Source organism: Salmo salar, chromosome 16, assembly GCF_965601325.2.
Source record: "Salmo salar chromosome 16, fSalSal1, whole genome shotgun sequence".
In the NCBI taxonomy this organism is placed as follows: Eukaryota; Metazoa; Chordata; class Actinopteri; order Salmoniformes; family Salmonidae; genus Salmo; species Salmo salar.
This window is the reverse complement of record NC_138306.1, coordinates 60540484-60553080: the sequence shown is the minus strand read 5'-3', so window position 1 is coordinate 60553080 and position 12597 is coordinate 60540484. Positions and strand designations below refer to the sequence as shown.

At 46.7% G+C, this 12597-nt stretch overlaps 1 protein-coding gene across 3 annotated transcripts in view; it reads right to left on the bottom strand.

Annotated features, from left to right (window-relative positions):
* Positions 1–9306: 9306 nt before the first annotated feature.
* The window catches only part of jade3 (jade family PHD finger 3), a 32766-nt gene continuing 29475 nt past the window's right edge, over positions 9307–12597 (bottom strand). For all 3 annotated transcript variants that reach the window (XM_045697523.2, XM_045697522.2, XM_045697524.2), the window contains one exon: positions 9307–11179. In XM_045697523.2, coding sequence (XP_045553479.1) covers positions 10260–11179 — 920 coding nt within the window. In that variant the 3' untranslated portion in view covers positions 9307–10259. The remainder of the gene's footprint in view (positions 11180–12597) is intronic.

Here is a 12597-nt window from a genome sequence, read left to right as displayed (position 1 = left end):
ACGCATCTCCTTCCTGAGCGGTATGACGGCTGTGTGGTCCCATGGTGTTTATACTTGCGTACTGTTGTTTGTACAGAATAACGTGGTACCTTCAGGCGTTTGGAAATTGCTCCCAAGAATGAACCAATTATTTTTCTAAGGTCTTGGCTGATTTCTTTTGATTTTCCCATGATGTCAAGCAAAGAGGCACTGAGTTTGAAGGTAGGCCTTAAAATATACTGCTCAAAAAAATAAAGGGAACACTTAAACAACACATCCTAGATCTGAATGAAAGAAATAATCTTATTAAATACTTTTTTCTTTACATAGTTGAATGTGCTGACAACAAAATCACACAAAAATACACCATTATATACTGTCTATACACACCATTATATATACTGTCTATACACACCATTACATACTGTCTATACACACCATTACATACTGTCTATACACACCATTACATACTGTCTATACACACCATTATATACTGTCCATACACACCAGTACATACATTGTGTTTTCACTGTCAATGACTATGTCCAAAATGGCACCCCATTCCCTATATAGTGCACTACTATAGACCCAGAGCCCTATTCCCTATATAGTGCACTACTTTAGACCAGAGCCCTATTCCCTATATAGTGCACTACTTTAGACCAGAGCCCTATTCCCTATATAGTGCACTACTTTAGACCAGAGCCCTATTCCCTATATAGTGCACTACTATAGAGTAGTGTCTTATGGGCTCTGGTCTAAAGTAGTGCACTATATAGGGAATAGGGCTCTGGTCTATAGTAGTGCACTATATAGGGAATAGGGCTCTGGTCTAAAGTAGTGCACTATATAGGGAATAGGGCTCTGGTCTATAGTAGTGCACTATATAGGGAATAGGGCTCTGGTCTATAGTAGTGCACTACATAGGGAATAGGGCTCTGGTCTAAAGTAGTGCACTACATAGGGAATAGGGCTCTGGTCTATAGTAGTGTGGGAATAGGGCCCTGGTCTATAGTAGTGCACTACATAGGGAATAGGGCTCTGGTCTATAGTAGTGCACTACATAGGGAATAGGGCTCTGGTCTAAAGTAGTGCACTACATAGGGAATAGGGCTCTGGTCTAAAGTAGTGCACTACATAGGGAATAGGGCTCTGGTCTATAGTAGTGTGGGAATAGGGCCCTGGTCTATAGTAGTGCACTACATAGGGAATAGGGCTCTGGTCTATAGTAGTGCACTACATAGGGAATAGGGCTCTGGTCTATAGTAGTGCACTACATAGGGAATAGGGCTCTGGTCTATAGTAGTGCACTACATAGGGAATAGGGCTCTGGTCTAAAGTAGTGCACTACATAGGGAATAGGGCTCTGGTCTAAAGTAGTGTGGGAATAGGCTGTTGTCCCCAGATATGGCAGGTTACTACTCCGTCTATATTTTACATCAAACTAAAAACATTAAAACACAGCCTTTTGCTCGTTCGCATTTCTACTGGGATCCTTGTTGCACAAGTGCTTGCCTTGCAAGTGTGTGATGTACAACACGACGTAGTCCTCCATTGTCCCAAATGGCTTCCTATATAGTGTATTGAACTGACCAAAGCCCTGTGGGGAACGGATGCCATTTGGACGACGTCTCCATGATAAATGAGGGAGAGATCGTAAATCTCAGTTTGAGGAAGACTGTTCGCGTAATGGTTTTTCTTATTGGAAAGGGGCAAAGGTTGCCGTTTTGGGATAAAACTGGCGACTAATGCAAGTCAGTTAGGTTTGAATCAGCTGCTTTCATGCTGTTGATCGATACACCCTGGCTGAGGCAGCAGTAATCGTACCACTGGATTGACTCTTCCCCCATAGTCCTTGTTTATATAGGGCATTACATTTGACCAGGGCCTGGTAGTAGTGCAGTATATATGGAATAGGGTGCCATTTGGGATACAGACAAGCACCCAAGAGTTGAGAAATAGAAGCGTCCCAATTCCACCTCAGACACTTGCCCTCAGCTCAGATCAGAAGGAAGTAGGGAGATGTAAGCCATACGTTAGAGGGTCTCACCTCGCCCTGCCACAGGCAAACTGCAGCTTCCCACAGATTACTTTCACCTATACATTATTTTCAGATTCGTTCTCTGCAGGTAAAAGTCAACCCACTACGTTTTAGCCTTGGAAAAAGGGGAAGTAGTGAGGTGGAATACAAAAAATTGAAAAATATTCCCTGCTTTGAGTGCTTTCTCACAGTTCTTTAAAAAAAGAAAGCTTCCTCTATCATAGTGAGTAGACCTAAATGTTCTCTCTGCAGATGGGCCCAATATTTTCGTGACCTTGTTAAAAGCTTTTATCACTGACAAAGGAAATAGGTGGCAGGCTGTGTAAAGCCATGGCGGTCAGAGGCCTGGCAGTAGGCTATAAACGGGTGAGGTAGACCTACCTCAGCCTACAATCTGAGATACAAGGCAAGAGGGGCCTTCTACGTCATCAAAATGTGACATCCCAATTAGGATCTGGATAAAGATATTGAATCAGTTATAGAACCCATTGCCCTTTATGGTTGTGAGGTCTGGGGTCCGCTCACCAACCAAGAACTCACAAAATGGGACAAACGCCACATTGCAGAATTCTGCAACATCCTCCGTGTGAAACGCCAAATAATGCATGCAGAGCAGAATTGGGATGATACCCGCTAATTATAAAATCCAGAAAAAGAGACGTTAAATTCTACAACCACCTAAAAGGAAGTGATTCCCAAACCTTCCTTAACAAAGCCATCACCTACAGAGAGATGAACCTGGAGAAGAGTCCCCTAAGCAAGTTGGTCCTGGGGCTCTGTTCACAAACAGACCCCACAGAGCCCCAGGACAGCAACACAATTAGACCCAACCAATCTATTGAGAAAGCAAAAAGATAAACTTAGCAAAAATATAAAAACGCAACATGCAACAATTTCAAAGATTTTACTGAATTAAAGTTCATATAAGGAAATCAGTCAATTGAAATACATTTGTTAAGCCCTAATCTATGGATTTCACATGACTGGGAATACAGATATGCATCTGTTGGTCACAGATACCTTTATAAAAGGTAGGGGTGTGGATCAGAAAACCAGTCAGTATCTGGTGTGACCACCATTTGCCTCATGCAGCGCGACACATCTCCTTCACATAGAGTTGATCAGGCTGTTGATTGTGGCCTGTGGAATGAAAGTCCCACCTCCTCTTCAATGGCTGTGTGAAGTTGCTGGATATTGGCGGGAACTGGAACACGCTGTCGTACACATCAATCCAGAGCATCCCAAACATGCTCAATGGGTGACATGTCTGGTGAGTGTGCACGGGTCCATGTCACAAGGATTTGTACACAAAATCTGTTTTTGCTTTGTCTTTATGGGGTATTGTGTGTAGATTGATCAGGGAAAAAAACAGCTTAATCAATTTTAGAATAAGGCTGTAACAACAAAATGTGGAAAAAGTCAAGGGGTCTGAATACATTTCAAATGCACTGATATGTTGAACCTAATAAACGGCTCGCTACACTCCAGGTGTGTTCTGTTTCAGGACGACTATTGTTTTCGCTCTACATTCTACCTCTTGGTGATGCCATTCGTAAACACAATGTCAACTTTCACTGCTATGCGGACGATACACAGCTGTACATTTCGATGAAACATGGTGAAGCCCCAAAATTGCCCTCCCTGGAAGCCTGTGTTTCAGACATAAGGAAATGGAATGGCGGCAAAGGTTTTCTTTTTAAACTCGGACAAAACAGATATGCTAGTTCTAGGTCCGAAGAAAATAAGAGATGAAATCCATTTTTTCTCCCCAATTTCCTGGCATCAAATTGGTAGTTACAGTCTTGTCTCATCGCTGCAACTCCCGTACGGACTCGGGAGAGGCGAAGGTCGAGAGCCATGCGTCCTCCGAAACACATTTTTACATTTTAGTCATTTAGCAGACGCTCTTATCCAGAGCGACTTAGCGACAGAGTGAATGCATAGATTTTTAATTTTTGTATCAATTTTTTTGTACTGGCCCCCCGTGGGAATCGAACCCACAACCCTGGCGTTGCACACACCATGCTGGCGTTGCAAACACCATGCTCTACCAACTGAGCCACAAGCCACACTGCTTCTTGACACAACGCCCATCCAACCCGGAAGCCAGCCGCACCAATGTGTCGGAGGAAACACCGTACACCTGGCGACCTAGTCAGCGTGCACTGCGCCCGGCCCGCCACAGGAGTCGCTAGTGCACGATGGGACAAGGATATCCCTGGTTTAAATGGAGATATGGATTTACAAACTACAGGCCACTAAATACCCTGGTTTAAATGAAGATATGGATTTACAAACTACAGGCCACTAAATACCCTGGTTTAAATGAAGATATGGATTTACAAACTACAGGTCACTAAATACCCTGGTTTAAATGGAGATATGGATTTACAAACTACAGGTCACTAAACACCCTGGTTTAAATGGAGATATGGATTCACAAACTACAGGTCACTAAATACCCTGGTTTAAATGGAGATATGGATTTACAAACTACAGGTCACTAAATACCCTGGTTTAAATGGAGATATGGATCTCCTTTCCTGTAGGAGGTGTCCCTTTGCTGACATCTAGTTGACATTTTGCTCTATTGCCCTCAGCTGTGTTTAGACCGTTGTTGTCCTTGTTTGCTGTGTTCTAGTGTACTATGGAATAGAGGTCGATCAATTAAATCGGAATGGCCGATTAATTAGGGCCGATTTCAAGTTTTCATAACAAATCGGTAATCGGCATTTTTGGACACCGATTATGGCCGATTACATTGCACTCCACGAGGAGACTGCGTGGCAGGCTGACTACCTGTTATGCGAGTGCAGCAAGGAGCCAAGGTAAGGTGCTAGCTAGCATTAAACGTATCTTATAAAAAACAATCAATCTTAACATAATCACTAGTTAACTACACATGGTTGATGATATTACTAGTTTATCTAGCTTGTCCTGTGTTGCATATAATCGATGCGGTGCCTGTTAATTTCTCATCGAATCACAGCCTACTTCGCCAAACGGGTGATTTAACGAGCGCATTCGCGAAAAAAGCGTTGTCGTTGCACAAATGTTTACCTAACCATAAATATCAACACCTTTCTTAAAATCAATACACAAGTATATATATTTTTAAACCTACATATTTAGTTAATATTGCCTGCTAACATGAATTTCTTTTAACTAGGGAAATTGTGTCACTTCTCTTGCGTTCTGTGCAACAGAGTCAGGGTATATGCAGCAGTTTGGGCTGCCTGGCTCGCTGCGAACTGTGTGAAGACCATTTCTTCCTAACAAAGACAGCCAACTTCCCCAAAACGGGGGATGATTTAACAAGCGCATTTGCAAAAAAAGCATAATCGTTGCACCAATGTACCTAACCATAAACATCAATGCCGTTCTTAAAATCAATACACAGAAGTATATATTTTTAAACCTGCATATTTAGTTAAAAGAAATGAATGTTTGCGGGCAACATTAAACGAGGGAAATTGTGTCACTTCTCTTGTGTTTATTGCACGCAGAGTCAGGGTATATGCAACAGTTTTGGCCGCCTGGCTCGTTGTGAACTAATTTGCCAGAATTTTACATAATTATGACATAACATTGAAGGTTGTGCAATATAACAGGAATATTTAGACTTGGGGATGCCACCAGTTAGATAAAATACGGAACGGTTCCGTATTTCACTGAAAGAAAAAAACGTTTTATTTTCGAAATGATAGTTTCCGGATTTGACCATATTAATGACCAAAGGCTCGTATTTCTGTGTTTATTATAATTAAGTCTATGATTTGATATTTAACAGAGCAGTCTGACTGAGCGGTGGTAGGCAGCAGCAGGCTGCCGAGCATTCATACCCCCCCCATATATATATATAGCCTCGTTATCGTGTTACTTTTTACTTTAGTTTATTTGGTAAATATTTTCTTAACTCTTCTTGAACTGCATTGTTGGTTAAGGGCTTGTAAGTCAGCATTTCACGGTAAGTTCTACACTTGTTGTATTTGGCGCATGTGACTAATAAAGTTTGATTTGTTCAGACTAAGATAGCAGACGTTGCCACCATTGTCTGTTCCTCTCTGCATGTTTCCACATATCTAAGATACCAGTAGATTGTGAAAACAGGATGTCACATACTGCGGTCGCACCCAAACAGCTCACATCTGTATGCCCAGACTTAGGACTATGTCACACAAGACAAGCCTGTATCAGTAAAAATACCACGGAGTGAGGAGGAGTGAGGAGACGAGGAAACAGCCATTGGTCCCAGCAGTGGAGTGAGGAGACGAGGAAACAGCCATCGGTCCGCAGCAGGGGGGGGCGAGCGCCTCGGCCCAGCGCGGGTGAGGAGACGAGGAAACAGCCATCGGTCCCAGCAGCAGCGGAGTGAGGAGACGAGGAAACAGCCATCGGTCCCAGCAGCAGCGGAGTGAGGAGACGAGGAAACAGCCATCGGTCCCAGCAGCAGCGGAGTGAGGAGACGAGGAAACAGCCATCGGTCCCAGCAGCAGCGGAGTGAGGAGACGAGGAAACAGCCATCGGTCCCAGCAGCAGCGGAGTGAGGAGACGAGGAAACAGCCATCGGTCCCAGCAGCAGCGGAGTGAGGAGACGAGGAAACAGCCATCGGTCCCAGCAGCAGCGGAGTGAGGAGACGAGGAAACAGCCATCGGTCCCAGCAGCAGCGGAGTGAGGAGACGAGGAAACAGCCATCGGTCCCAGCAGCAGCGGAGTGAGGAGACGAGGAAACAGCCATCGGTCCCAGCAGCAGCGGAGTGAGGAGACGAGGAAACAGCCATCGGTCCCAGCAGCAGCGGAGTGAGGAGACGAGGAAACAGCCATCGGTCCCAGCAGCAGCGGAGTGAGGAGACGAGGAAACAGCCATCGGTCCCAGCAGCAGCGGAGTGAGGAGACGAGGAAACAGCCATCGGTCCCAGCAGCAGCGGAGTGAGGAGACGAGGAAACAGCCATCGGTCCCAGCAGCAGCGGAGTGAGGAGACGAGGAAACAGCCATCGGTCCCAGCAGCAGCGGAGTGAGGAGACGAGGAAACAGCCATCGGTCCCAGCAGCAGCGGAGTGAGGAGACGAGGAAACAGCCATCGGTCCCAGCAGCAGCGGAGTGAGGAGACGAGGAAACAGCCATCGGTCCCAGCAGCAGCGGAGTGAGGAGACGAGGAAACAGCCATCGGTCCCAGCAGCAGCGGAGTGAGGAGACGAGGAAACAGCCATCGGTCCCAGCAGCAGCGGAGTGAGGAGACGAGGAAACAGCCATCGGTCCCAGCAGCAGCGGAGTGAGGAGACGAGGAAACAGCCATCGGTCCCAGCAGCAGCGGAGTGAGGAGACGAGGAAACAGCCATCGGTCCCAGCAGCAGCGGAGTGAGGAGACGAGGAAACAGCCATCGGTCCCAGCAGCAGCGGAGTGAGGAGACGAGGAAACAGCCATCGGTCCCAGCAGCAGCGGAGTGAGGAGACGAGGAAACAGCCATCGGTCCCAGCAGCAGCGGAGTGAGGAGACGAGGAAACAGCCATCGGTCCCAGCAGCAGTGGAGTGAGGAGACGAGGAAACAGCCATCGGTTCCCAGCAGCAGTGGAGTGAGGAGACGAGGAAACAGCCATTTGTCCTAGGGAAAAAAAGCGCAGAGAGAAAAACTCACCTTAGTTCTGATCAACTGAAGGATTAACATGTTGGAGTAAAGTAGGCTAATGCAATTGAAGGCATGACTCAAACTCTTACTCAAACTGAAACTCTCAAAGTCATATCCAACCGTTATACTAATTTAGAGCAACAGTAGTGTGTGGTCACCTAGCTGATAATGTCAGCACCTTTCTGATAGGGAGCGCTGCTTTGAGACAAAGCGTGGGGGATTCGTCTAGATAAATCAATCCATGTCAGATTTTGGTTTTCAGGGAATCTCCGTTTCGATTTTTGGTAACAATTAGGCTGCTGGGAAATCCGCTGATGTAAAAAAGGACTTTATAAATCAATTTGGTTGATTTGATAGCTAAACTGAAAGCCAAAATTCCTGACTCGCATGACAATTACTAACTATATTTAAAGCACGTCTTGCCAATGCATGTCAAAATACCTCCAGTAGGAAGGAGGAGGACTGGGCTGTGACTGGTTATAGTGGAGGCCAGTAGGAAGGAGGAGGACTGGGCTGTGACTGGTTATAGTGGAGGCCAGTAGGAAGGAGGAGGACTGGGCTGTGACTGGTTATAGTGGAGGCCAGTAGGAAGGAGGAGGACTGGGCTGTGACTGGTTATAGTGGAGGCCAGTAGGAAGGAGGAGGACTGGGCTGTGACTGGTTATAGTGGAGGCCAGTAGGAAGGAGGAGGACTGGGCTGTGACTGGTTATAGTAGAGGCCAGTAGGAAGGAGGACTGGGCTGTGACTGGTTACCAGTCAGAACATACACCCCCCACCAGACATACAGTCCCACCAGACATACACCCCCACCAGTCATAACATACACCCCCACCAGTCATAATACACCCCCACCACCAGTCATAACATACACCCCCACCAGACATACACCCCCACCAGTCAGACCATCCACCACCCCCCCACCAGAGATACACCCCCACCAGTCATACATACACCCCCACCAGTCATAACATACACCCCCACCAGACATACACCCCCACCAGACATAACATACACCCCCACCAGACATACACCCCCACCACCAGTCCGAACATACACCCCCACCATACATACACCCCCACCAGTCAGAACATACACCCCACCATACACCCCCCACCAGACTACACCCCCACCAGTCATACCCCCCCACCAGTCATACCCCCCCACCAGACTACACCCCCCACCAGTCATACACCCCCACCACCAGTCATACACCCCCACCAATCAAACATACACCCCCAGTCAGAACATACACCCCCACCACCAGTCAGAACATACACCCCCACCACCAGTCAGAACATACACCCCCACCACCAGACATACACCCCCACCCCCACCAGACATACACCCCCACCCCCACCAGACATACACCCCCACCCCCACCAGACATACACCCCCACCCCCACCAGACATACACCCCACCCCACCAGACATACACCCCCACCAGACATACACCCCCACCAGACATACACCCCCACCAGACATACACCCCCACCAGACATACACCCCCACCCCCACCAGACATACACCCCCACCCCCACCAGACATACACCCCCCCACCAGACATACACCCCCCCACCAGACATACACCAGAGCATCAGGTTCCATAACCCTGCAGCTCTTCTGTTCCAGGGGTCAAAAATGTCACCAAATATCCAATTTGATTAAATATACTATTTATTCCCTAGTAAAAAGGATACAAAATCATACCAATACACAGTCAGTGAATTTCATATTCATACATATCAAAAACAATAATTCTCTTAGAAAGAGATTCCAACACTCCCTCTGGAAATAGGAGACTAATGGAAGAACTGAGTTCATCGACCAGTTTCCTCATCTGAAATGATGTGAAAGGACAGGTGGCAGTTCAAGAGATCGCAAAAGAAACAGAGAGGGAGGTTGAGTAGATTCACCTATTATGTAGACGTAAACCTAGATGGGGAGGTTGAGTAGATTCACCTATTATGTAGACGTAAACCTAGATGGGGAGGTTGAGTAGATTCACCTATTATGTAGATGTAAACCTAGATGGGGAACAGAAAATCATTTATAGAGCGCGACCGATAAGATGAAAAAAATAAAATAATTATAATTAAAAAGAAAATTAAAAATTAAAATAAAATTAGACATTTCAAGCATATTTATTGGACAATTGCTATTTTGGATGGCAATTTACGAGTCTTCAGTGTGGAAAAATTACACTTTAATTTCTCCGATGCAAATCACTAAATCGACATCAGTAAGTTGTCCCTCCCCCCCCAAAAAAAGAAACCCCCATCAGTCAGGATCTAATCATTTCTATCGAGAGCAGAGAGAAATTAAAAAAGACAAGTAGTTTAAATCAGAAGACAGTCCAAGGGCGTTCCGTTCCCACCGAGCATGAAGGAAGAGAGAACAAAAAATCCATTCGAGAAGACATGTGGCTTAGAGTCCCACTGAGGCGATGATCTGGTTCAGGACGCCTGTCATGCATCAGTCCTGTGCTGCTGTCCCTGTGTCCCTGTGTACAATAGATAGATGGCCCAGCCATTGTAGGGGCTCTGGCTCTGCCCCGTGACCAGAGAGCTGCTCGTTCTGACAGAGCCGGGGCAAAGGTCATGTCATGGCTGTCACCTCTGTACTGAGGTCCTACTGGACCCCCCCAGGCACTGCTTTACCCTACCCTGCCTCGACCTCTGACCTTTAGCCTCTGGCTCCGAGTCACTGAGTTCCAGGTCAGGGCAGTATCCATCCGTCTCCTGGTAGGGTGGTGATCTGGTACCACCGAGTCCCAGGGGGACTCCAGGAACTGGTTTGGCCCAGGGTCGGTCCTTGGCTGATCTGGTGCCTTTACCCCCCTGGGAGAGCTTGTCCCCCCGCAGGTCCTCCGTGGTCCGCACCAAGCTGACCGTCGCCTCCTTGAACGACCGGCTGAAGTGCTCCATGGTGGAATCACTGAAACTGACTGATTGGCTGGCCTTGACCCCTGAACCCTCGCTGGTTTCCTGTTCGCTGGGGGTCTGACAAGAGCTGTCCTTCTGGGCCACGGCCACCATCTTCTCCATCACGCCGTTGGACCTAGGGACGGGCCCCGTCTGCTCTTGGTCCAGTTTGCCGTTTCCATTGGAAGGGTGGCCATGTGGAGCGGCGTGGAGGGTTAACGGCTTACCCATTAGAGGCTTGCCAGTCTGTTTAATGGTCAGGGCTGAGCCCCTGGCACGGTTAGTCAGTGTTGGTCCAGCGGCATTACTCCCCTCCCTACGCGACTGACCTGAAGCAGACAGCAGACTGCCATTGGAGCACTCCTCTCTCTTGCCTCGTCCATGGAGCTGAGGCTTCCCTCCTCCTTTACCCTTCCCCAGCCCCCCTCCCTTCCCTAGCCCCTTCCCTCCCCCACTGCGTTGGTGAACGTTCCCGCTGTTATCTGGACACAGGGGGCCGTTGCCTGACTTGGGGCCAGTCTTCCCGTTACCCAGCGACACTTTGGGCATCTTCAGCTTCAGGGTGATTCTGGGAGGAGGCCGGAACAACATGCTGTCCACCGGCAGACCTGGAGAGACAAAAGACCATGAGAGCCAATCAGAATGATGGGTTAGTCCCCATCTCCTCCCACACCATGAGGGCCAATCAGAATGATGGGTGTCACGAGAATTTTCAATCCCAATGATATTAACTAACACTTATTTAAGCTTTGACCAATCCCCGAGGTTTGTAAGACCCTGGGTTTAATAATAATTAGGCAAAGTCTCAGCTTCTGCAAAAGGTCCGTACAGTTTATTCAGAGAACGTTCTAAAGTCCATAATACAAAGACATGCCATTTCATAACTCCCTCCCTCCCTACCTAATACACGCACATACATACACACAAACAGTAGGTGGGATGTATCTTTTCCCCATAGTTCTCACCACTCGTTTATCCCTTCCGAGATTAGATGAACCTTGACAGAACTCACTGTCCTGTCGTAAGTTTCTCAGAATTCTAATCAGGTCAGGTCATGAATAGTTTAATTGTTCTCTGCATTTTCTTAGTCACACACATTTCTACTTGTCTCGACCAAACCTTATTGGACTGAAGTTTATCATTCTAATTATTTATTATATATGTTACAACTAACAATTATGCTTCAGGGTGGAGTTCTTTAGTCATTACCTTAAACATATAAATTCCCTTATCAATGGGTTGGCCCCCATCTCCTCCCACAACAGCATGACAGTCAATCAGAATTATGGGTTAGTCCCCCATCTCCTCCCATAGAAACTTTTAACTTCTTATGGATGGTGGCAGTATTGAGTAGCTTGGATGACTGACGTGCCCAGAGTAAACGGCCTGCTACTCACTCCTAGAAACTAAGATATGCATATTATTAGTATATTTGGATAGAAAACACTCTGAAGTTTCTAAAACTGTTTGAATGATGTCTGTGAGTATAACATAACTCATATGGCAGGCAAAAACCTGAGAAGAAAAACTACAACCACTTCCTGTTTGGATTTTAAGTGATTGCCTATCCAAACTACAGTGTCTGTGGGGTCATTTTGCACTTCCTAAGGCTTCCACTAGATGTCAACAGTCTTTAGAACCTTGTTTGAGGCTTCTACTGTGAAGTGGGGGAGAATAAGAGCTCATTGAGTGAGAGGACTGCCAGCAGGGCATGAGCCTCAGCCATGCGCGGGTTCACCTGAGAGGTAGCTCAGTTCCATTGCATTTCTGAAGACAAAGGATTTCTCCGGTTGAAACTTTATTGCAGATTTATGATAAAAACATCCTAAAGATTGATTCTATACATCGTTTGACGTTTCTACGAACTGTAATGGGATTTTTTTAGTTTGTCTGACCTGCGCGTCGAGAATTTGGATTTGTGAACTGAAGGCGCGAACAAAAAGGAGGTATTTGGACATAAAGGATGGACTTTATCGAACAAAACAAAAATGTATTGTTGAACTGGGATTCCTGGGAGTGCATTCTG